General features: G+C 41.2%; 1 protein-coding gene across 1 annotated transcript in view; it reads left to right on the top strand.

Moving 5' to 3' along the window:
- Positions 1-20,602, top strand: part of tenm4 (teneurin transmembrane protein 4) — a 220,114-nt gene extending 199,512 nt beyond the window's left edge. The window contains exons 29-33 of the mRNA XM_053687323.1: positions 1,399-1,634; positions 6,665-6,961; positions 7,832-9,446; positions 11,198-11,340; positions 17,712-20,602. Coding sequence (XP_053543298.1) covers positions 1,399-1,634; positions 6,665-6,961; positions 7,832-9,446; positions 11,198-11,340; positions 17,712-18,470 — 3,050 coding nt within the window. The 3' untranslated portion in view covers positions 18,471-20,602. The remainder of the gene's footprint in view (positions 1-1,398; positions 1,635-6,664; positions 6,962-7,831; positions 9,447-11,197; positions 11,341-17,711) is intronic.
- The last annotated feature ends 6,882 nt before the right edge of the window (positions 20,603-27,484 follow it).

The following is a 27,484-nucleotide window of genomic DNA, read 5'->3' as shown; positions in this document are numbered from 1 at the left end:
TATATATATATATATATATATATATATATAGTGTGTGTGTGTGTGTGTGTTCAGGAAGCTGTCTATATATTTGAACTTACTTCTATCATCATTTCTAGTTCATATTTACTGAAGGTCATTTATTTGCCTTTACATTTTTTCATTTAGCAGACGCTTTTATCCAAAACGACTTACAAATGAGAAAATACAAGCAAAGTGATATATCAAGCGGTGAACAGTACAAGTAGTGCTACCATGCAAGATGTATAATTGAGTTCTAGAAAATCAAAGTGCGCAGAGTAGAGGTGTACGTGTCAGAGTAAGTTTTTTTTTTAAAGAGGTGGGTCTTTAGCTGTTTTTTGAAGATAGTGACAGATTCTGCGGTCCAGAATGAGGTTGGAAATTCATTCCACCACTGAGGGACAGTTAGTGTGAAGGTTCTGGAGAGGGAATTTGTCATTCTTTAGTACACTACACATATGCGCAGGCATTAAAGGTTGACATGTTTCTTTCTGTTCTGATTATGAAGAAGTGTGGTTTGATTTACTTCATTGCTTTCCCTTCTCCTCCTCTACCTGTCTTAATCATACGTACAGCTCAAGCAGGCTTCATTTAGTAATGCAATTACTAGACCGTTATAACCATTACATTAGTGCACACGGATAACTACATTGTACAATGATTCCTTTTTAATAGGCGATCGTTTAAATTGCTTAACTGTCACTTTTAGTTTACATTACATGTGAAACACATGTTTTCACAAGGGAGGATTAAGCCGGCTGCACATTTCTGTTTAGGCTGAGAGCACTGCAGCGTAATGAGTGCAGCTTTCATCAACTCATTAATTCGCAGTGGCCAGTAATGAGTATTTTATTCATGGTGGGCCTTGTAAAAGTGCTGACTGACACTCAATCGTGCTGCATTGTTGGCATTTGTTGCACCATTCCTTCCCTACAATATATATCTCCTTCTGTTAGGCGTTTAGTTTTCTCTTCTTCTCTCTTTTCCTTTGTCTTTCTTCCTCTGTCAGTCTGTTTGCGCCTCTACCTCACTGAGATTTGTCTCTCTGATAGAGCATGTGGTAACAGAGAGCCAGCTGCATCCATATATCTCCATGGTTGCTGATACACAAGTTTACTCCACAAGTTAACATACACACACATACACCCCTCATTCTGTCTGTTATTAGACTATTCACACATTTTTTTTTGTCTATTTTGCTTCTTGCTTATTGTTCTTTCTACACTCAGTCAAAATAAGGTGCGTTGCTGTGTTAAGCGATTAGTCAAACATAACCATATTAAACTGGTCCGTTACACTTTTTAAACATATTAAACCACAGTCTCTTAAACTGGAAGTAACACATCTACACATTCTAATCTACTGTAACTTTTCCTTCATACCATCATTTCTCCACAGATCAAGTCAAGAACAGTTATTACATTGGGCTGGATGGCTCAATACGGCTGGTTTTGGCTAACGGCATGGAAGTGTCACTGAACACAGAACGACACCTGCTCTCAGGTACTGTGAACCCAACAGTCAGCAGGAGGAATGTCACCCTTCCCATAGATAATGGCCTCAACTTAGTGGAGTGGAGACAGCGGAAAGAGCAAGCACGGGGACAAGTCACAGTTTATGGACGCAGGCTGAGGGTGAGAATCGATCTCTGTCTCTCTTATACACACACACACACACACACACACACACACACACACACACACACACACACACACAGAGTCCATTCTGAAGTGATCATCAGTCACATCACTCTGAAGGGCTCCTGGCTACAGGGGTCAAAGTAGCATACTTCAATATCTTTTTTTTTTAATGCCAAAGCCTTCTACAGTGGTGTAGTGGTTAGCACGTTTGCCTCGCATCTCTGAGGTTGGGGGTTCCATTCCTGCTGCCACCCCGTGTGTTTGCATGTTCTCCCCATGCTTCGGGGTTTCCTCCGGGTGCTCCGGATTCCTCCCCAGTCCAAAGATTTGCATTGTAGGCTGATTGGCATTGCTAAATTGTCTGTAGTGTGTGAATGTGAGCATAATTGTGCCATGTGATGGGTTGGCACCCTTTCCAGGTCGTCCCCCACCTTGTGCTCCAAGTTCCCTGGGATAGGCTCCAGGCTCCCTGCAACCCTGTGTAGGATAAGCGGTATGGATGGTATACTTGAACTTGACCTGTGTCTTTAAGTGTACTCACCAAAGTCCATAATTTGGTCCCGTCAATAATGACCATTTTCTTATATTAATTACATTTTGGTGTGTGTGTGTGTGTGTGTGTGTGATTTTGTGTAGTTTATGAGTCTTTTGACTCTAACTCATATGTATCTATTTATAGAATATGGCATAGGCAGAGATTTTCTTGCCATCTGAGAAACTGGCATGAGTAATAAACACAAACAGAATAACTCATTTAGATTTACTCCTCATTGCGCACTGGCTCAAAAGACATACAGACCTTGTTTCTATTCACCTCCTCGCTCACAGATTATAAATCTCTGAGGTATGACACATGCCCACGCACCACCTCTAGCACATATAGAAGAGTGCCCACCATGGCCTGACAGTTACAGAATCACAAACACACCTCCCACAAAGTCAGTCTGGCAGCGAAGCCTGCAAAGTCAGAAATAATTCGACATGGGCGACCACGTTGCCCCGACGTTGGCTGGATTCATTTTGGTTGGCTCTGACACCGTTTCTCAGATGCACACTGACTCATCTAAGTGCAGAGGATTCTGTTCTAGCCATAATTGCATCTTAATTACAATCTCTCTCACACTCATAGACATCGTTGATGATCACACCTGTCCTTTTGAATGATGACCATTTTTATGATGACACCATTATGCTCTGACCCAGCCTCGGTAGGCATGATGCTGCTTGCCAAGGTCGCTGAGTATGAGTGAGCTCTCACTGTCCCTCAGCAGTCAATCCATCATTGTGTAGCATCCCTCTTTCTGACCCTGAGGACTGGGTCAGCAGCTGGGGCACCAATGAATCCACTGATGCTAGAAACCCCGAGGCTTTCCTCACTGTACCACATCGACACCTTCATCCATCTCCTCAGCTCTAGTTGTATACAAATCGCCTTAGAAAGTAAGAGTTACCACAGACCTCGTTTCAGACACAGGCGATGGTTTGCTCATGGGGAAAGAGGACGAGTCATGTCACTTCAACTTTGGATGGTGCCTTCCGACCTCCAGGGAAATAATAACTGAATCAAAGTGTGCGACCCAGTTACCAGCACGCTTTGACCCGCACTCGTCTGCCAGCGCAGTAATAAGAGACGTGATAATGGGAAAACCATCTTAGCCGCTACCCAGCACAGCCTTCAACACAAGGTGACCCATTTGTGATTTGAACCATAGCATAGCAGCAAGTCAAGGACGCTGGATCTGGATGCATTCGCCATGAATTGCTACACCGTGTTTCCAGCGTGTCTGCTTTCTGTTTGTGTAAGCAAACTCGATGCAGGAGCCGCAGGCAGGGTGGTTTGTTAGCTCAGGCAGCATAGCAGACAGCTGGTCACAGGGTGCCATTCAGTTGGTGTATAGCGGCTGGTTTAATAACCCTGTGCTGAGTCTCAAGGGGATAGGGAAAATGTATAGAATAGGCTGAAATCCTTCAGGTGGTGTGTATGTGTGTGTGTATGTGTGTGTATGCATTTAGATATGGACAGATGGTGGGGAACAAAGGGGTGGACTTTGCTGGAATCAAGATATATATGGGTGTGCGTTTGTCTAAAGATGTGGAAGTAGAATACAGGATGTGTGTATGCAAGAGTAAAATAAGGGGCTTTAGGAAAGGACATGTTAAGTTACAGTTAAGGTAAAAAAAAAAAAAGAGAGAGATTTAGTTAAGTTGGTGTGTGTTCATCTCTCCTGTGTTTGTCTGGTTGTCTTCTGTTGGACACACCCACTCATCCCTGCACACACACACACACCACACACACACACACACACACACACACACACACACACACACACGCCTCCCCGTGTGCTCTCTTTTCCCGAGCTTGTTCTACTACGAAGCAGGTCATCGGCAACCTCAGTGATGCCTCTGTATCATGCGTACCATGCACCCATCACTGTGACAACCCATGTCTCTAGGAAAGCTTATGGCTTCTGCTGCCTGGACATGACAATTTTGCTGCTCTCCATGGCAACATGACCACCTATCTGCCTCCAGGTTTGGGAGTGTAATCTGGAAAATTCTCCATCTACTGTGAAGCTGAATTGCACAAAACCCTAAAGCCACCCTTGAAACCTTAATAACAAAACATTCACTCATGTTGGTGTCTTTTGGATGTTTCAGGATGCGTTTATTAGAACGGTGTCATATACCACCTCCAAACAGACACAGTAAACATGCAGGCACACTTGTTTACTCGAGGAAGCGAAAAATCGCACTGAACAAATAAGATTAGAGTTCTTATCAGAGAAATACCAGGGACATGTTTAGAATGGATAGCACAGGCAAATATTGGAACTGCAAAACAAAAACTTGAATTTAATGAGAACACAAAAGACAGTCGTTTGCAAATTTGTGTGAATGTTGAGTGGTGAGAAGTTTCATTGTCAGCGGTGATTGACAGAACAAAGCATGTCCATCATCAAGACAGTCCATCCAGGTTTATTTGTGTGTTTTAATCAATTTCCTACTTGTTTCATTCTTGATGTTTAGTGCAGAGGTAGCCATTTTAGAGTCAATATCCAACTGTCCATCAAATGTCTTACCCTTCATACTGTATCTGTCTTTCCTAAGCCAAAAGCACTTTTAGCCCATTTTCAGTCCATTTTAAAACATTTGAAGCCTTTGAGTGGACTCTCTAGAGGCTTGATTTTTTTTTTTCTTCAGATTTTCAATCTGTAACTCTGTTCAGCCTGAGCCTTCAGAATCACTCCTCCTCATCCCATTCCTACCTTGATAAAAAAAAAAAATAAATAAATAAAAAAAAACTCGTTGGATAGGAAGACTTCCAAAAGAAAAAAAAATACTCCACTGCCTTCCTCACTGAAAGTCATGTTCTCACTTCTAATTGCTAGTCCGTCATTACCCGCTGGTATGTTTTCAAGCATAACACATGATGCATATATTTTATATGCATATTCCCAAGGCCCATTGTTTGTCATGCTGTATTGTACTATGGTCAGCTAAAGAGAGAATAAGAGAACTGCAGGACACTGGTTTATTCACATCAGTAGTGGTGGGAGGCATCAGACAAGCTATGTCTCTTCTTTATTTTGTATATCTTGCTGGGAATTCATGAGTTCCTTACTTTAAGTGTAAAATAATCCTCTCGATTAGGCATTAATGACATTAATTCACCCTTGGGTAATTGGCCCTTTACAAGCAAGGGCTCTCAGCATGCTAGCGATATGTGAGAACACTTTCACACTCTTCCTCGTCTGGTTCCACTGGACAGCAGCCAACAACAACAATAAATGCTGCTTTAATACTTTACTAAGACATGCAGTGCGTCATGCCAAGATAGGTACCTGGAGTGATCAGCTTTAATCATACTTCCATCAATGTGGGTCATGGGAAATAATGCTGTTTTTTGAGGCTTACCAGGTTACCAGGTATTTAACAGTTACCAGGTTAAATATGTCCGATATCATTAGTCTACATATTACTATAAGTATTCAAGTAGTATTCAACTAGGCTTTAAGGTGACCAAGTGGATATTGTTTCCATCTCATAACTCCAGGGTCCCTGGCTTCATCTTGAGCTCCGGTTACTGTCTATGTGGAGTTTCACATGTTCGCTCTGCGTGGGTTTCATCATACCTCCCAAAAACTGACCATCTACTGTACTTTGAATTGCCTCTTGTTGTGAAGGAGTTCACGACTAGATGGGTACATGGGTCCGATCCAGGGTGTATTCCCACCTCATGCCTAGTGTTGAGTAGGATTAAATAGTTACTGAAGATGGATGAATGAAAAAGCATTGAAGTAAAGCATTAATAACAGTTCACGTTAATCCAAAACAGACATCACAAAAAAGGACGAGAGTAATTATAAAAATTCTAAATAAAGTTGCAAAAGGGAAAGAAGCCACCACGTACTAGTATAACATGATGCCAGAGCAAATCTAATCTGAGTGTAGATGGATGGCATTAGCAGACAAACCCTGACTGAGTCATTTTCTTCCTCTCTCTGTCCTTCTGCATTGACCCGGATGTGTCCTGCGGATTAGCGCCTCCATATGAGTGACTCTTTTCTCTAATCTCAGCATGTGCTTGGGTCAGAAGGACCTTACCCATTAGAGTGAGCTGATGCTCAGTGTGACATGCCATTTGAGTCCTGTAGTGAGTCTTTTGACTATATCTACCTTCCATGAGCACCACTGTTTTTTCCCCTGACGTTTTCTTTTCCCAGGTAATTATTTTCTTAAAGGCATGGTGAGTGACTATTAGTGATCAATGAATTTCTCTTATTCCTCTTGTCCTGACAGGAGGAGACCCAACAATTCTTTGTAGTTCACCATGCAAGAAAAAAAAAATGGAAATGCCATCACTTTAATAATGTCTGTCCTCTAAAAAATCACTATAATTTAAAACACAATGGCAGTTTTGAGTTCTCAGTTGGTCAGCTAACTATATGTTGATTGAAAGTATTTTCTGTCAGCTTCAGCTTCAGCCATGTTTGGAATTAAATCTCTGCATTTGTCTTTGGCAGGTTCATAACAGAAATCTGTTGTCCATGGATTTTGATCGTATCACCCGAACAGAGAAAGTGTATGATGACCACAGGAAATTTACCCTGAGAATCCACTATGACCATGCGGGCAGACCTACCCTGTGGGCACCAAGCAACCGGCTGAACGGAGTCAACGTTACCTACTCCCCTGGCGGGCATGTGGCTGGCATTCAAAGAGGCACCATGTCTATCCGAATGGAATATGACCAAAATGGAAGAATCGCGTCACAGATATTTGCAGACGGCAAGTCATGGAGCTATACTTACCTTGAGAAGGTAAACAGCGTTGGACTCTGTAGTGATGAATATAATAATTATCATGCTTGATTAGAGAGTGAGTGAAATTGCTCAAGACCCTTTTACCCCATCTCTATTCTTTTTCTTTGTGTGGTATTATCGAGTTTTAACTTAGCAGTTAAACTGTCTGATGCACTCTGCTCACATTATGCATTGTTACTGCTGACAGCTTGACAGCGTAGTTATGCCCAAAATAGCACCTTTTTGGAAGAGGTAAAATGTCTTTGTCTTGCTAATTAGAGAGCAGATACAGGAAGGAATGCAAATCTGAGTTTTATATTTGATTTTAAAAATAGTTACTATTAAACCTTTTAACAACCTTTAAATGCTGAGAGTCCCATTTTGGTCACGTTTCTAATTATTTAAATGTGTATCTTTCATAAACCTGGAATTTTTGGGGTGAATTTGCCTTTCAACAAGGTCAAACTCTGGCATGTGCTGCTTCATTAGAAAGCTTAAGGTAAAATAAACTCTTGAAAATGATCTCCTTGACCTCTAGATTAGGTAAATTATTTGCACTCTTATTGTGCAGGGGTTTCGGGAGCTGATTGTTCTGTTGCCATATAATGAGAATTTGCCCTACATTTTTCAGCCTGTGTTGCAGCGGGCTATCAAGCTATTTGTAATTTTGTATACCCCCTGAAGCCAATGTGTGACACCCTACAGTTTGTTGCGCAGTTAATCACATAACAAAATGTGACTCCTGGGCTCGTAATGACCTTCACTTCCATTGGACAAAGAATTTAACATTTAAGGCTTTAATATTTTCAGGCAGTTTTCACAAATGTGCTGCAAATTACTATGCTTCATTGACTCAAACACACTGTCACTTTATTTTTCCCTCGGCAGTCCATGGTGCTATTGCTGTACAGTCAACGACAGTACATCTTCGAGTTTGACAAAAATGATCGTCTCTCATCTGTCACTATGCCCAACGTGGCCCGGCATACGCTAGAGTCCACCCGCTCTATTGGTTACTATAGAAACACATACATGCCCCCTGAGGGCAATGCCACTGTGCTGCATGATTACAGTGAAGATGGTCTGCTTTTGCAAACCATTCACCAAGGCACAGGACGTAGAGTCATCTATAAATATGGCAAGCTCTCCCGTCTGCTTGAGATTTTGTATGATACTACACGTGTTGCCTTCTCATATGATGATGCAGCAGGCATGCTGAAGACAGTGAGCCTACAAAGCGAGGGATTTACCTGCACCATCCGTAACCGGCAGATTGGCCCATTGATCGACAGACAGATCTTTCGTTTCAGTGAGGAAGGTATGGTCAATGCCCGATTCGACTACAACTATGACAACAGCTTCCGTGTCACAAGTATGCAGGCTGTCATCAATGAAACACCACTGCCTATTGATCTGTACCGCTATGATGATGTATCTGGTAAAACAGAGCAGTTTGGCAAGTTTGGGGTCATATATTATGACATCAATCAGATTATTACCACCGCTGTAATGACCCACACAAAGCATTTTGATGCCTATGGACGTGTCAAGGAGGTGCAGTATGAGATCTTCCGTTCACTGATGTACTGGATGATGGTGCAGTACGATAACATGGGGCGTGTGGTAGCCAAGGAGCTAAAAGTAGGCCCTTACGCCAACACTACACGGTACACATATGAATATGATGCTGATGGCCAGATCCAGGTGGTGTCAATAAATGACAAGCCTTTGTGGCGCTACAGTTATGACCTGAATGGCAACCTGCACCTTCTGAGCCCAGGAAACAGTGCTCGCCTTACACCGCTACGCTATGACATAAGGGATCGAATCACACGGTTAGGAGATGTCCAATACAGGTTGGATGAAGATGGGTTTCTAAAGCAAAGAGGCAATGACTTCTTTGAATACAACTCTGCTGGCTTTCTAATAAAAGCTTACAGCAAGGTTGGTGGATGGAGCATAAAGTATCGTTATGATGGTCTGGGCCGCAGAGTGTCTAGCAGGAGCAGTCAAGGACACCACCTGCAGTTCTTCTATGCTGATCTGTCCAGCCCCACCAGAGTCACCCACATGTATAATCACTCCAGCTCAGAGATCACGTCACTCTACTATGATCTGCAAGGCCACCTCTTTGCCATGGAGCTAAGCAGCGGTGATGAGTTTTATGTGGCCTGTGACAACATTGGCACACCACTAGCTGTATTCAGCGGCTCAGGCCTTATGATTAAGCAGATCCTCTATACGGCCTTTGGAGAGGTCTACCTTGACTCAAACCCCAGCTTTCAGATCATAGTAGGATATCAGGGTGGCCTGTATGAACCCCTTACAAAGCTGGTGCACATGGGCCGCCGGGATTACGATGTCCTAGCCGGTCGCTGGACCACACCTGACCATGATATCTGGAAGCAACTGAACAGCAACAGCATAGTGCCCTTCAATCTCTACATGTTCAAGAACAACAACCCCCTGAGCAACACACAAGAGACTAAGTGCTACATGACAGGTATGTGCATAACCATTTAAGCTTTGGATACTTTGTAATCTCTTGGTTCTGTTTGTTTGCTTGCCAGTTTAATGGAAGATTATACAATGTATGAGCTCAGTGATTTTATAAGAGTCCTTCCTGCAACAGTGGGCATTTTTCAGACTGTGCTCCAGGGCTCAGCCTGGGATATTTTTCTGGCCTTTTCTGGTTCCCCAGTGCGCTGGCTTCCTCTGCCTGTTTTGTGTTCAGTCTCTTCCCAAAAATATCTCATCAGTCTTTGTTGCCTCAGAGCATGAGTAAGGTAAATAGCAGAGAATGTTCCCCAGCCAGAGGACTGGCACATCCTCAGAGAACAGAAAGGGGGCTTTACCACTGAGAGCCAGTGGCTGTTGTATCAGTTTCTCCCTGCTTGGAAAGCAAACAATTATTTTATTGGAAGAGGACAAAATATTACACGCCTGTTTGTAGTATGTGCCAGTGCCTTTAAACAGTCCATTTCAGGCCAAAATCAAAGCCTTAGTTAATGCCAGTACTGCCAAGACCGAATTAATGATCGAGAATCGTGACTATTAGCTGTACTCATTATTTTGGATCAAAGCCTAGGGTTTTAGTTTCCCCTTGTGTATATGATTAAATTGAACAGTAAGAAACTGGAACGTATGGAACATATGGTAATATGTTTATAGTCTCTGCCTTTCACAGCATTGCATTTGCGTGCTAATAGCGTTGTACACTAACTATATTTAACTTAACATTTAAACATTAACTGATCACTAAGTCAGAGATGGTCATTAAGCTTCAAACTATATCATAAAATGCTAGGTTTGGAGGAGGAATCACTAAAAACACTCTGGAGATGTTTGTATACAGTACTCAATTCTGGTTTACAATTGAATTGATGATGCTGACATTTCTATTGCATACTTGGAATTGTTCTGTAGCTGGAATTTTTCATTGTGCTGTTAAAGAGCCCTATGAGGTAATACAGGCAGAAATAAACAAGGCGCACTTCAACAGTTACACCATCGGTAGTGTTGTAACCATGAAGAACACTTTGGAAATGTAGTGATGCAGTTGATGGTAGTTAATGTTAATGAGTCTTTATTGATCACATATACATATGCACAGTGCAATTCTTTTCTTTGCATACCCCAGCATGTCAGGAAGCTGGGGTCAGAGCGCAGGGTCAGTCATGATACAGCGCCCCTGGGGCAGAGAGGGTTAAGGGCCTTGCTCAAGGGCCCAATGGTGGCAGCTTGGCAGTGCTGGGGCTTGAACCCCCGACCTTCCAATTAGCAGCCCAGCGTCTTAACCACCAAACCATCACTGCCACTGTTGTATGGTTCATTCACTTTGTCATACAGTGTAAAAGTTGTATTCCATTTGTAAACATTTTTGATCTTAGACAGCGTGAAACATTTGGCTCACAAGAAAGCAAAAAATGTGGAATGCATCTTTGTGAGATGCTTGACATTTTATCAGTGTAGTGTGCCCCAATGAAGTGCTGGGAATTATCATCATTTTCTTGAGATGCCGTAATCTCTGGAGTATTCGTCATATTTAGCCTACCGTCACACGCTAATCAATTTTTCATTGTAATGAGTGTAAGGAGAGCTTATTTCGTAAAAGGAGATCACTTGACCTACGTCCTTATTCTTAATGAAAAATTATTTTGCAGCACAGAATATCAGTGTGTCAGCTGTGTGGATTATTGGCGATCAGTGTGAGTGCTTGAATTCTTAAACTCTTGTCAACACTGTTCGTTGCAGATGTGAATAGCTGGTTAGTGACGTTCGGCTTCCAGCTGTACAATGTCATCCCGGGCTATCACAAACCAGTCACTGATGCCATGGAACCTTCATACGAGCTCATTCACACCCAGATGAAGACACAGGAGTGGGATAGCACTAAGGTAAGCAGTCACATAGATATATTATACTGTAGGTATGTGTGTAACTACCTATATGTAATAAGAATTTTCTATACATAATACTAAATCTAACCTTAACCTCAGTAACCATGTATCCACAAAGAAATGGCTTTACCCTTTCAGTTTATATATATATATATATATATATATATATATATATATATATATATATATATATATATATATATATATAAGTTTAAAAAGCACTTTCTGTTATCAAAACTAACTTGCTGGTTTTGAAAGGTAGGTTATATGGTTTTCAAAACAAAACAAAAAAAAAAACACAGAGGGGGGACATTTTTGCCTGGTCCCCACATGGAACCGCTTTGATTTATTTATTTATACTGCAAAAACAGCCCTACTAGAAAGTAAATATTCTTAAATATAATCAAATTGTCTCAAAGAAATTGTCAAGCAAAGAAATCTGCCAATGGGGTAAGCCAGTTTTGATTGGCCGGTAGTCTTAAAACCAGCATAAAAATCTAACCACTAAAAGCCCTTACAACCAGAGCAGCTGTGGCACACATGACAACAACAAAAGCTTGACAATTAGGTGCTGAAATCCTAGGACTAGCTGTATATAGGGGTGCTTATTAGGGGTACCACAGGTGTGAGTGATCATTTGGATTATGTGGCATGGTGATGTGATGTGCTGGGACTGATGGATAATGTAGTTCAGTGTGGATTTCAGTATAACCATGACACCAAGTTGCACAAGTGGTCTTAATCTTAAAATAAGGAACACGATCTTGTTCCTCTGCTGGGATATTATTGTTATAGCTTGTGACTGGTTAAATCTAGCTCAGTATTATCTGGGAGATCTTATTAAGACAAAGTTAGATATAGTTTCATTAAATGAGATTACCTTTCTAATGCAAAACATGTTTGACAAGACTAATAAGACTAATTTCCCAGAAACAAGGCATTTTTACTTTCCTGAAATTCCTTTTTGCAGTGTTTTTCTTTTTTTTCATTAAGAAGCCCAAACATTTCCTTTTGTTTACTAAGGTTAAGGTTTGGTTTAGGTATGGCATTAATTAGCTGGAATAATATTTATGTCAGTGGAATGGCTTGAGAAGGATAGCACAACACACACTCAACTTCAGCCTGCATTCATGGTATCCTGACCCTTAAGTTTGTAGCCTCCTGGTGGAGCCCAGAATAATCAGTTCCAATCAGTGGTTAGTGTGCCCGCCCTCTGCCCGCGCTTCTCAAACTGAAGGAATGGGGTCAAAATAAAGAGTGCTTGTAATAGTCTTGCCATTAAGGAAATTCATTCCACATTTCCTCCACCACTAGCCATTGATTTCAGCTCAGCTTTACACACCTTTTATCTTCCTTTTTCTTTCGTCTTTCACTTTCCACTTCACATGGTGTGATTCTTAGACTTATCAAACCCTTGTGTCTTCTTTAAGTCACCTGAATAATTTAGAAGCTGTTTGTTGTGTGGGTCAGGTTACTCCCTGAGAGTGGCACACATTAGGTGTGCATTGACGGCTGTTTTTTTTTTCTTAACACCCAAAGACACCTTGTTCCCCTTGCTACAGCACTACAAGCTTTCAAGGCAGTCTGAGCCATAATAAGAAAAGGGCCATACTAATGTAAATGTCTACTTGGCTTGTTGAATTTGCGATGTGTAGAAAGTATACAAGTCACTAGTTCTTTCAGTTGATAAGGGTTTCTATTCAGTCAGCCAAGCATTTGAAGAGGCCAGAAGTCATCAGTATAGTCTGAGCTGTAAATGGATGCACCATAATAGACAGATATTTGAAGGTATGAGGCATTCGAGGTTTCAGATGTCTGAGATATGAGATTTTAAATGTGAAGTGATGGATCTATTTGAAGCAGTCAGCCTGACAAGGTTCACATGGATCACACACACACACACACACTCAAGGAGAATGAGCGAGCAAGTTAAATATACAAGGGTTTAGAAATATAACAAATGTTCTTTGGGACCATCAGATATATTGTTTTATATTCTCTGTAGTATGTTTTTTGATGGCTTTACCTAAGTGCAAAACACATTAACAAACCAAAAGAACTGCAGCAAAACATAACGCATCAGTATCTTTCAGCAGAAAGGGAAGGTCCTTATAACTTCACATGCGTTAGGCCGAGAGACCATGAAAAACACAAAGCTGGAGGAAATATTACTTATTTTTATCAAGGGCATTGATATGGTGTTATGTTTGCACAGCATTAGTATGAACATGCAAAGGCTTCAAAAGGAAGCCGGGTTATTTATATACTCACTATAGTAACACGTACCTTTTCATTAAATTATTTTCACTAGACTAATTAGATAATAAACTGAAGCAGTGCACTTCAGTGATAGTGAATTGTGATAGTCATATGCCATGTCTAATCAGCAATGAGCTTGTGATGTTAAGTAAGGACCCACCATTTCCAATTTGAGTTCATGTAAATGTGTTTCTGAATTTGCTTCAGTGAGTTTGGTTTTGTTGAGCTTTTTAAATTGCTGTGGTGTTTTTGGTTTGTTAATTTGGTTCGTGCATACAGACCACCATATTTACGGGATCTTTTGAAGGCCACACAGACTCTGGAAGCCATTTTTTCTTCATCATTTGCTCCGGGTGCTTCAAATCCAACTTAATGAAATCCCTTTTGGAAAATAGTCATTACAATATAATCACACACACACAGTCTTGTCCCAGACTGGATATATTCGGCTGTTTGATTTGTCAGCATGCACAATCATAATTCCTAGTTGTTATTTGATTAAATGTTCTGAGCTTGTCATGAAAGCTTTAGCTGACAGAAAACCCTGCTGACTAGATTAATTTTTTATGTGCACTTTAATTATCACTAACCTGACCACATGCTAAGACTCTTTAAAAGTTGAAAGCAGTTAAATTTTCAAGACTTGTCAGATCTTTCCATCCTGTTCTTCTATAAACAGCAAGGGCAGAGTTTAAGTCACCACGGGATACTTGGCAAAGATACAGCATCAGTCTCTTCTGGGTCCAGGCTCAGTCCATATAGAGCAGCTCTATACCCTACACAGCTAGCAGACATCCTCTCTAGAGGAACTTCTCTCCTGTGCCTCTTTCAAGGCTCCTTCAAAAGACGTACCAGCATAATTCAAGTACTACAATTCTTAAATGTATATATATTTCAGCTGGAATTTGACATCATCTGAAGTTTACGTTTTCTTTCTGTACCACTCCAAAGTGCATCATTGTTAGTCTGGAAATAAGACATGTCAAGAATAGATTAATTCTTGACTCATTAGTATAAGTGTTGCTACTTTATTACCCATAAATCAGCCCAACCCCACTTATAGACATTATTTTCTTTTTTATTGGGAGGAAGTAAATGATTCTAATTGCTGGCCAAATTGCTTTTTGGAAATATAATTATGGGGACATTTATGAGCTTTTAAAGAAGCTGCATTAAAAAAAAAAAAAAAAAACAGAAAAAAAAACACTAATGGCCTCCGCAAAAGTAGTGCTGCTCCTATGAGGGTTTAAAGTAGGCTGTTTGCTCCATAATGCCCATATTTCATTTAATGTATTCACAGAGATAGAGGGGAAGGAGGAAAGAGCCACTCATTACACATGTGACAATAGCTCCTCCATTTACTCCAGCGAGATGGTATGCTTTTACAGTTGCCTCAAAATACTTAGACTTAAGTCTCATAAAGAAAAAGCATAAAGCAGGGTAGTTGTTTATCAAAATAAATTGCTGTAGTGTTACAATAATTGGGTTCCATTATTGCACATATGAATAAGCATTTTATCAAGGTTTCTTCACCTTCTTTTGCACCAGTGAGCGTTCACATGTGGTAGAAAAGAGAGACGAAGATGAAGAGTAGTGGGATGACTAGGATCAGGCTCAAGGTAGAGGTATTGTGCTCCTAAAACTTCAAATCAATCGAGAGCAATTAGTGACTTGAGATTATGCTAGGGAAGAAAAAAAAAATCCTTTAGCACTTCTTTTATTCTATATTGATCTTATGATTACTCACACGAAAAGGATTCGTCCACCTCTTTAGTAGAAGGTGAAGAATGCTTGTTGAATAATTAATATTGTACTCTAGCCACATTCTAAACATTCTTATCCTGCCACCTATAACTACTTTTGAAGTGCTTAATGCATATCTGCTCAGTCTGGCCAGCCTCATTTTCACCCGACATGACCGCAATAGCTGTGGAGTAGTGCAGAACTAGTGCATACAACTTGATTTTTACTACATTGGCATTTCCTCTAAAAGCCAGCCTCTTGTAATTAAATTGTCGTTGCTTCGAAGCATGAGTTTGGCTGCCTCTTAAACTGATTATGATGGATGTCGCATGCTGGAAATTTTCATAAAACAGCAGAGAAGTGAGTGCTCACTTTTAATCTATCACCCTTGTAGTGCTACTTACGCAAGGCCCACATGCCATGATGAGCTGCACGGTTGAAAAAGACAGGAGAATGTGGCGTGATAGTCCTGGTGGCATCAACCAATAGCTTCTGGCCTTGCGGCACTCTGACCACCATATGTTACTTGAATGATTCATCCCTCTTAAAGCTGAGACATCATGGTGGTATAACCAGGACAGGCATTGTCATCCTCACACCCCACACACGTCCTTTCTGTGACTAAGGTCAGAAAGTTGGCGTTCTACAAATTGGGGTGGTGAGGTGTGAAATGTTTTTCAGACAGTGTGTCCTGCCAGAGATACCTAACAGCTGAACCCATCCAACTTAGCCTTGCACTTACACCCTTTCTTGCCATAGAGTGAGACAGATTAGGTGTGTGTGGGGTACTTTACCTGCAGTGAGAAAGAGAAAGACATAGTAGGACATAGGGTAGGTAGAAAATACATGTCTTTCCTCCCAGCCAGGAGCCTCTAGGGTTTCTAGGTTTTTCAGCAGAAGCAACTCATAGCCAGCACCCAGCCCTAGCTATCACATCCTACCCTCCATGTTGTTTGAATTAGTGTCATGTGGATAAAGATTTTCTGTCAAGTTATATATGTGTAGAGACTGTTATTGGTCATGCCCAGAGGACGCAATTTACACACATTAATATTAGCCTTTGAAATGGAATTTTATGATTTTGCATTAAAGAAATCACTGAAGAAGACTGGAAACAGACATTACTGACTATTTTGTTGCAGAACCAAGTAGTTCTTGCTGAATAATTGCGCTATTGTCACCAGTGACAACTGTAAAAAAAATTAAAAATAAAAAAAGTCAGTGCTTATGCTCATACACCTTGACACAATACAGAAAGGCTTATACTGAATAGTCAGATGAATGTTTTGAAGTGGTAATGAAGCAGACTGGGAACTGGACTGTGAGATAGATGAGTAGCTGAGCATGGGGAGAAAAAAGGCAGCTTCCCACTGAGATCACCCACCCTGCGCCAGCCATCAGTTACTCCTGGGAGTTTGTTACTCCTGAGAGACGAGTGGTGCAATCAAGCCTACTGCTACAGGGCAGACAGGGGGTGAAACCAAATGCAGATATTTTTGTGTGCATACCAGACGTGTCTTGTCTGGGTTAAATATTAATGTGTTTCATTTGTATAGAGCTTTTGTCAAACCCAAGGCAGTGTTACCAAATATAGATTGCCAACTATATCATAGAGCGAAGGGTTACAATGAGTTTTGATAATACAACTTTATTATAGAGAGGAGCAAGATGATGTACATTTCAATCAGAATAGCATGAGATATAGTCATGGCAGGAGTAGTAATAATTATGTATACTTGTCTAGTGGAAGCAATTCAATAAATATATGATGGATGGATGGATCAAACATGTGATTGGAAAGGTGGAAGTTATTGCTTAGTGGTTAAGGCATTGGGCAACTAAGCAACAGATCAGAAGGTTGTGAGTTTAGATCCCAGTACCTCCAAGCTGCCACTGTTGGGTCTTTGAGCAAGATCCTTAACCTCAACTGGTCAATTGTATCCTGTCTCACTTGTAAATTGCTTTGGATAAAAGCACCAGGCAAATGTAATGTAATGTAAAATGTCTCTGGATGAATGCACACATGGATATTGCTCCTTGGAGGGTAGAATTGTTTCTGATGAAATTCAGTTCTGCTACCATTCTCTTCTCAATATATACTTTGAATTTGGGTTGGTGAGTAAATTACCATTTGTGTCCAGAACTGCACAGCTGTATTTGTGTCCAGAACCGCACAGCTGTATTTGTGTACAGAACTACACAGTTCAGCTGAATAATGAGTGTATCTTAAGAGTGCCATAATTCAACCCACTCTCCTTACTAAGCATTGATAGCATCTTCATAATGTAGTACACAAACTACTCTATCCCACTATTCTGAGTTGATTCATCTTAAATTTGTCTGTTTTTGTGTGTCTGTGTGTGCAGTCTGTACTCGGAGTGCAATGTGAGGTCCAGAGACAACTAAAGTCCTTTGTCAAATTGGAACGTTTCGACCAGATCTACAAAGCAAGTGGTGCTGGTTGCCCACAATCCCCTTTCAGCACATTCTTTGCCTCAGGGGCTTCGATCTTCGGCAAGGGCGTGAAGCTAGCCATCCGAGAGGGTCAAGTGAGTGCCGACATCATCAGCCTGGCTAGTGAGGATGGTAGGCGGCTAGCTGCTATTCTGGACCAGGCTGTCTACCTTCAAGATATTCATTTCACAATTGATGGCATGGACATGCACTATTTTGTGAAAGCTTCTTCAGCAGAGGGTGACTTGGCGCTGCTGGGTATGACAGTGGGACGGCGAATGCTGGAGACAGGAACTAATGTGACAGTGCAGCAGGTGAACACCGTACTGGGTGGCCGAGCTCGGCGTATTACTGACGTACAGTTGCAGCACGGTGCACTGAGCCTGAATGTGCGCTACGGAAGCAATCTGGATGAAGAAAAGGCTCGGGTGCTGGAGATGATGCGCCAGAGAGTTGTGGCAGCTGCCTGGCACCGTGAGAGACACCGACTGCGCCAGGGAGAGGACGGTTCACGCGCCTGGACGGATATTGAACGACAGCAGCTGTTCAGCTCGGGCCGTGTGCAAGGCTATGACGGCTACTACGTGGTGCCCGTGGACCAGTTCCCTGAGCTGGCCGACAGCATCAGCAACATTCACTTCCTGCGCCAGAGCGAGATGGGCCGCAGGTGACACGAACACAAGGGCAGCCCCGCTCAGGCTCAGCGTCCAGGACTTCTTGCCAAAGACATGTTGCTTGTGTGACCACTTTGTTAAATCTTTTTTTCTATTTTGATTTGTTTGTTTATTTTGTTTGTTTGTTTTTTAGACTGCCTTACTTAAGACGAGGTTGCAGGCAGTTGCAGTGCACTGACATTCAAGTGCTTTTCTTTTCTTTTTCTTTTTTGAATTGCATAACAGTTATTGGCTGCCAAATGAGGCTGCTAGAGGAATGACATATGGCAACATTGGTCATTTAGTTCTGACTCCTTTTCTACAGATCAGCTCAAAGGGATCCTGGAAGATGGCTGGTAATCCATTTTGATAACTGGCAAGTGAGCAGATTGGCATTCAGCTTCACTCCACCCTGCCTTTTCTCACCCCACAGCCAAGGAGAGCCTTTTTAAAAATCACTTCTTTTTATACTTGAAAGCCTGCCACACTTAATCAAGGACTTCGGTGTCTGTTGTTCAGGCGCCTGACCCCCCTCCCATTATCATTATGGACTCTTGAATTGGTGTCATGTGCCATTTCAAGACTGCTTGACTGCCTAGTATTTCTTAAATATCTTAATTTGACCAATGGTTAATAAAAAAAGAAAAGTAAATGATAGAGGGCATGCTCACAGTCTGAACACAATGTGAAACGTCTTCTTGAATGAGATTTATTCAAAAAGGGAAAAAGTGGCAAAATAGAAAATAGCTCCCAGTGTCTTTAAAGATGGTTTTAAAAATATATAAAAGTCATTGTTGGAAAATATCATTAAACTTCTGTATGAAAATTAATATTTTACTAAAATACATAAAATTACCTAAAATCTATTTCATAACTAAATGTATGAAAAAAGAACAGTATATCTAATGTGAATACATTACCAAAATGTGAACTGTTGTCCCTTTTAATTGCAAATTGTTGTACTTGAACAATGCCTAGTGTTCCAACACATTGAATACATGTGTATATATATATATATATATATATATAAATATATATTATGTTTGGGAATGTCACTCCATTAAATTAATTTGTTTGGTTTTCATTGTTGAAGCAAATAAGATTTTTAAATGCTTAACTATTCCTTTAAGGATAACAGTATTTATTTTAGTAATGTGCTTTTTAACCCAATGTTGCTCCTCATGTGCTCTGTCTGTGCAAGAGACATGAGTGCTTATATATATTCAAAAACAAAAACAAAACAGCACATTACTAGAACATGCCCTCAGACGTTCCTCAGGCTTTCCTTTCCTTGAAAATGTTGAGCTGTGGAGTGCTAGCACTGGACACTGGGCTAAGGACAGATTTAAACCCCAGTGGGATGCCGGAGGGTCTATAAGTGCCCTGGATATGAAAGACAAGACTCCACTGAGTCCCACAGCTGCCTGAGATGCATTACGGCCTGCAGGCGTGTAGCTCCTGTCTACAAGCAGAGGGGTTGAAATGCATGCCAATCTGGCAACCCGCCATGTCGATATAACTTCTTGCTTTTTGTGTGTCCTATAGCTTGACTACCTACTGAACTTCAAAGAACATCCAGTGTAGCCACTCTCTGGTTTTTTAAAACATGTCTGAGATGGAACAAAATGCTGTTAATGTGTTGGACACGGTGTCATGTTGTAACGCACACCTCTCTTGTAAGCGTACAGTAGCTGAATCTGTTAATACAGTTTGTGTGACTGGGGACGGGGTGTGGAGATGATGATTATATCAGTGATCGCGACCTGTATAATACTGTCAAGCTTATTTTTTTATTTGGATGTCAGTTGGATGTTGGATACAGCCATACTTCTTTGCTGTATTAAAAAAAAAAAAATGTTTGAATGAAGAAAAAAAAATGCATTGTGATGACTTCACTGAGAACTGCGTCGTGAGGCTGTAATTACTTTCTAAAGTTTTGGACTAATTTAATTTTTTATTATTTTTTTGTTTGTTTGTTTGTTCTCAACACTGTGTTTCTAACGCTTCTCTTTGAATCTGTAAATAAGAGGACAAGAAATGAGCTGTAAATAAAATGCCAATGTAGATACCTTTTAGAGCTACAGCAGTGACTCTGTGTAGTCTTTAGGTAAAGAGGGGAAAAAATAAAGAATATTTTGTGTTTACATTTATTTAATGTTATTTTGTCATGTTTTGACTAGTCATGTTGCTGAGGAAAACAGCCAGAATGACCAAACAAAAATGGGTTTTGACTCTAATATTTCTAATTATTTATTATACTTTAAGAAAACGTAAATATATTTTGCCAAAATTACGTAGATATCTTTCTAACCTTGCTTTGGCTGCCTGCCTGTAAAGATCATTTTGGGTAATGGGCCAGTTAATAAATAATGGTAAATGCAGTCAATCTGTCAGAACTTTCAGTCTTAACTAGCTAGCTAGCTAGTTAGTACGGAAGCCCTAAGCGGCCATGCATTATTTTTTTTTTCTTTGTTGTTTTTTTTGTGATCGCGACATAACAATAGTTCACGTTGCGTTAGCTGAACGCTGGGGGGAACGCTCTCACATGTGACCGGTATCAGAAGCTTGCATAATATCATGCCTATTTATAAGCCTTGCGTGATTAGGTGACTTGGCAATTAAGCGCGTCGCGTGATATATAAACGACACCTGTGAACCGCGCCGTCAGCCTTATTATCTTCAGCGAGACTGCATGGCGGTTGTTTGTGTAACGAAAACAAAAAGACGCTTCATTTCCGCGCTATCCTTTCTCAAAATTTTATTCTTTTGTTTTCTTATGGATTCTTTTTTTAAAGGAATTTTAAAAAATTTAAAACAATAATAAAAAAAAAGTAGAAGAAGAATGAGTGAGAGAGAAAAGTATGCGTGAGAGAATTCAGGAAGTGTGTTACGCCTTGCTCCCATTTCATCACGGAGAGGACGACACTTTCGTGTGACGCATGTCACGGCAGCCCTCGAGAGTTCTGACTGGGCGCATTGTAACGCCTCACATCAGGTAGCTCCGCTAGCGACTTGCTCTCTTCTCGGAAGCCGAAGCAAGTTGGGTTTCAGAGCCTTGCGGATCTGGGCGGCCGCTGCCGAGGCAGCTAATTGTCTCAGGTCCGGGGGATCTCTTATGGAGCCGGAGACGAGCGCTGCTCTATCTCTTGCTCCGTTTACCTGGTCCGGCTCTCTGCTGGATTTTGGAGCTCACGTTGCGACTCCTTCCGCTATGGAAAGCCAAAAAAAAAATAAAAATAATAATGACTCTGTGGAGCCAGAAGGGTGTACTAAAAACTGAGAGCAGCATATAAAGAGCTGCTTGAAGTGATTACTAAGGCTGGATGAGCTTTTTTCTCCCTAGTGAAATAAATACCTCACACTGCAGAAAACTCCCCTTTCTTCCAGAAGTGCATGACAAAATATCAGGCTTGTGGGAGATAACCATGCATAAGCCGTATTTATAACGGCATGGAATGGAATGAACGACATGGCTATTTAGCTATGCTGAACGTGAAGGATACGCTTGCGAGCTACCTCTCTCCATCGACGGCAGGTAATTTAGGGGGGCCGGCTTTGCCATCCAAACCACCATGTAAGGCCACCGTGGCATTGGTGGGCAAGGCCTATGCAGTAGTGGGTCTTGCTTGTGGGTCACTGCAGACAATGACAGTGTTGCAGGCTTACCAAGCAGACCTGCTGAGTGAGCTCGACATATGGCGGCATTCAGCCAGTTCCTTCCCTGTTGTGTCGAGTTCACCCGGGCATCCACGAGTGGAGCCCGGGCCAGCGCTAGTGGAGGGAGGTACAGAAGGCGAGTACGGCAGCTTGCCAATCCCCGCAGACAACCAGGGGAACCGGGCAGCTACAGTCACGGCCTACTACTAGTCCTGATCTGAGAATGGTCAATGTGGAGGGATGTATCAGGGGACATGAGGTTGTTAGGCCAGTTAACCCCAGTGCTACTGTAGGGCCTCTGCTAGCCAAGGCTCTCCCAAGTTTTCAGTGTTCTCTGGTCAGCGAGCTGTCACAGGGCAACGAAAATCTTATACTTTCCCTCCAATAGAATGTGGAAAATTTAACGTCACTAAAAGACCGTCTGGCAGCATGGAAAATGCTGCCAAATGTTTCTCCATGGGTCCTGTCTACCGTAGAAAAGGGTTACCGGGTCCAGTTCAGAGTTCGACCCCCCCCCCCCGGTTCAGGCAGATATGCATGCATGCAACACTAGTACCATTCACATGGCACAAGATTGTCTTGTTTTTTTTTCTTGTTTTTGTATTAATGTACCATGACATTTAATTCAGCCTATTATTGATGAACTCCAACTGGTTAAGCTACATAGATCTACCTAACATCTACACAGGATGGAAGAAAAGATGCCCACTTCTAAAATTAGCTAGGATCTTAGTTATTTTTACATATGTCTTCACTAAGAATTTAAAATGTCAGAACTTTATTTGTAGTTGTAACACATACAACAGAAACATATTTCAGTTCTGTAAAACCTTTTCCAGAAGCATTCATTTTAGAAATTGCCAAGATTTGACCATGTAAAGGTTTTCCAAAAGTATGGTAGATCACGCCATTACATACTATATCATAGAGAAAATAACCTCCATTATATACAATGTAGTTGATTAAATTTCCAGTGTGTAACAGCCTACTGCAACTGTTTGTCTCATTATATCTCAAGTATTCCTCAGCAGCTGCTTCAGCCTGCAACCTCACTGGGGTCTTTATTTTTATCTTCCTAAATTGCTTTGGTGAGGCTAGTGCTCCTTTTCCTAAATAAATGAACAAAAATAACTGTAGAGTACATACCAATTTAGGCCAACCATAATAATGGTCATTTCAAATTTGCTGATATTACTGTATATGAGTGTATTTGTGTGAAGTTTTCTCAGTGTGAGCCATCCTATTAAATCTGTTAAAGTCAGCCTTCGTTTACTGAGACATTTCCGGTTTTTCAGCTCATAGATACTGTTCATCAGCACTACTGAAACACACCTGCAAAGGTTAAGCTCCAAACTCTCTATGCAAATGTAAGTGCACGCATGAGCGTGTGTGTGTGTACGCACATCCGTGCTTGCGCTCCCATAGGCAAAGGCAAGTCTTCATCCTGTTGCACTAATGCAGCTAATAGCAGGCAGGTGTTCCAAGTGACCTGTTTCTATTCTGCCTCATTTTAAGGCTAACCCCCCAAAAAACTATAAACAAGGTGCATGGAGAGCGTTAACCTGCCTTATTTCATTTCATGTCATTTTTCCTGCAAACTAATTCCTGTAATAGGTTTTCCATCACAGTTGGCAGATCCTGACATGTGGTCATTTAAAAAACAATGGCCTATGGTTAATAAAACTGATCTCAAATCTCAAAATCTTACCATAACATTGCTGTATTAAGCTATAAAATCATGACTATCACTGCCAGTTGAAATTGTTAAGATTCTATTAAGGCACAAAAGATTCATTCATAGTTAAAACTATAATATATATATATATATATATATATATATATATATATATATATATATATATATATATATATATATATATATATATATATATATATATATTTATTTATATATATATATATATATATATATATATATACACACACACACACACAGTGAGGGGAAAAAAGTATTTGATCCCCTGCTAATTTTGTACGTTTGCCCACTGACACAGAAAAGATCAGTCTATAATTTTAATGGTAGATTTATTTGAACAGTGAGAGACAGAATAACAACAAGAAAATCCAGAAAAACGCATGTCAAAAATGTTATAAATTGATTTGCATTTTAATGAGGGAAATAAGTATTTGACCCCCTCTCAATCAGAAAGATTTCTGGTTCCCAGGTGTCTTTTATACAGGTAATGAGCTGAGATTAGGAGCACACTCTTAAAGGGAGTGCTCCTAATCTCAGCTTGTTACCTGTATAAAAGACACCTGTCCACAGAAGCAATCAATCAATCAGATTCCAAACTCTCCACCATGGCCAAGACCAAAGAGCTCTTCAATGATGTCAGGGACAAGATTGTAGACCTACACAAGTCTGGAATGGGCTACAAGACCACTGCCAAGCAGCTTGGTGAGAAGGTGACAGCAGTTGGTGCAATTATTCACAAATGGAAGAAACACAAAAGAACTGTCAATCTCCCTCGGCCTTTGGCTCCATGCAAGATCTCACCTCGTGGAGTTGCAGTGATCATGAGAACAGTGAGGAATCAGCCCAGAACTACACGGGAGGATCTTGTCAATGATCTCAAGGCAGCTGGGACCATAGTCACCAAGAAAACAATTGGTAACACACTACGCCGTGAAGGACTGAAATCCTGCAGCGCGCGCAAGGTCCACTGCTCAAGAAAGCACATATACATGCCCGTCTGAAGTTTGCCAATGAACATCTGAATGATTCAGAGGACAAGTGGGTGAAAGTGTTGTGGTCAGATGAGACCAAAATGGAGCTCTTTGGCATCAGTTCAACTCGCCGTGTTTGGAGGAGGAGGAATGCTGCCTATGACCCCAAGAACACCATCCCCACCGTCAAACATGGAGGTGGAAACATTATGCTTTGGGGGTGTTTTTCTGCTAAGGGGACAGGACTTCACCGCATCAAAGGGACGATGGACGGGGCCATGTACCGTCAAATCTTGGGTGAGAACCTCCTTCCCTCAGCCAGGGCATTTAAAATGGGTCGTGGATGGGTATTCCAGCACGACAATGACCCAAAACACATGGCCAAGGCAACAAAGGAGTGGCTCAAGAAGAAGCACATTAAGGTCCTGGAGTGGCCTAGCCAGTCTCCAGACCTTAATACCATAGAAAATCTGTGGAGGGAGCTGAAGGTTTGAGTTGCCAAACCTCAGCCTCGAAACCTTAATGACTTGGAGAAGATCTGCAAAGAGAAGTGGGACAAAATCCCTCCTGAGATGTGTGCAAACCTGGTGGCCAACTACAAGAAACATCTGACCTCTGTGATTGCCAACAAGGGTTTTGCCACCAAGTACTAAGTCATGTTTTGCAGAGGGGTCAAATACATATTTCCCTCATTAAAATGCAAATCAATTTATAACATTTTTGACATGCGTTTTTCTGGATTTTTTTTTGTTATTATTCTGTCTCTCACTGTTCAAATAAATCTACCATTAAAATTATAGACTGATCATTTCTTTGTCAGTGGGCAAACATACAAAATCAGCAGGGGATCAAATACTTTTTTCCCTCACTGTATATGTGTGTGTGTGTGTATGTGTGTGTGTGTGTGTATATATGTATATATATATATATATATATATATATATATATATATATATATATATATATATAAAACTGTTAAACTATTTCTCTAAACAGGTCATAAACAAAGAATAAGTAATTGAAGGATGCACAACAAGCACATTAATGGAATAAAATTACTACTATTTTTATTCCATATGCATTTACCATAGTTATAATATGTTCGAATATTTCTACTAATGCATCAGCATTTTTCACTTCACTTCTAATTCACGACATTTTAATCATAACCACATCCCGCATATATACAGTACATAGCACATTTCTATGCACCAAGCATTCATATATTTCACAGATAAGTGACAAGTAATTTGTATTTTACAATTAGTAATTGTAAAAGTAATTTATGTTTACACAGATGAGTGACAAATAAAAGGAAAAGGCAACATAACGTGGGTTAGTAATGCCATCATGAACCACCAGAATATCTTCAAGGCACATTGACATAGATGCTACAAGTCTCTGGAGGGATGAACACCATTTTTTCCAAAAGATAATCCTTCAGTTGATGTTTTGATGATGGTGGTAAAGAGAGCTGTCCAACCAACTGGGTTCCACTGAGTTGAGATCTGGTGACTGTGAAGGCCACGGCATATGATTTGCATCGTTTTCATCCAAATCCTATAGAAGAATGGAAGACACCTGGAAGAAATCATTCCCATTAGATGAGAAATGATTCATCATAAAATTAAAGCTGATCAGCTGGAAAAACATTGTATTGATTTGCTGTGACTAGTCCCTCTAAGAGTACAAATGGACCCAAACCATGACAACAAAACATGTCCCCCACAGCATAGCACAGCCACCATTTTTTTCCCTTGAATTTGTCATCCATCAGTACTGTGCAAACATTTCAGACATCTCTCAGTTTTAAATATGACTTGTCTTGAATGTTTCTCTTCGGCATTAGTGTATCAGTAGAAAAGGCAGCTCAGGATTGAATTGGAAACCCTGGAGCTGTGCAGCAGCCATCATAATAAATGTTACAGAAAGAACATATTAGTAACACATTATGTAACCATTTTTCAGATAAAACCGTAGTGAAGGCTGACTGGTTTAGCTGCAAAAGCAAGTGAGACAGCTAAAGTCTCCAGTTCCACATGTTCTCCAAGATACAGGAAAAACATACCAGCCAATTTTCTTATAAAACTGCTTGACAGTTGTGGCGACAGGCCTGCGGCCGGCGCACAGGACACAAAGATCGCTCCTCCCGCGACTGCTGCGTTGGCGCTATAGAGACAGCGCCTCGTCAGCACCAAAAATGTTTTGGACGGCCAGAGAGCACGTGGCGCCGGGGCGGGGCCGCCGACACACCCACAGCTCGTGAATGGTGCACCGCGCGGAAAGAATTCCACCATCCAGCGAGCGAGGGGAGAGTATAATAGGGCGATATTCAACCCACAACGGGATGAAGGATCTCCTTGCATGTGCGCAAATAGCTGGCGTGTGTTAGGCGATAGTTTGTGACACGTGCATGTCCGCTAATCTCTGTTCTGTGTTTTTCTGGTTTTCAGACGAATCCGACGCGAGTGAAGGCCCCGCCCCCTGGCTGTAACCGAAGACTGCTGAGACCCTAACCGAATGATCACACTTCAAGACACATACACGCGCACGCGTCCGCACTCCCCTCACCGTCCGTCTTAAATAAAGATCCTTCCAAGAACAACACTAAAACGGCCTCCTGTGTGTCTGTGCTCCACCCACCGCGGGCTAAATTCCTTACACTGGTGGAGGTTGCGGGCATGAGCGCA

This window comes from Ictalurus punctatus, chromosome 17 (genome assembly GCF_001660625.3).
Source record: "Ictalurus punctatus breed USDA103 chromosome 17, Coco_2.0, whole genome shotgun sequence".
Classification (NCBI taxonomy): domain Eukaryota; kingdom Metazoa; phylum Chordata; class Actinopteri; order Siluriformes; family Ictaluridae; genus Ictalurus; species Ictalurus punctatus.
The sequence above is the reverse complement of the archived record's forward strand: the minus strand, read 5'-3'. Positions and strand labels throughout refer to the sequence as shown.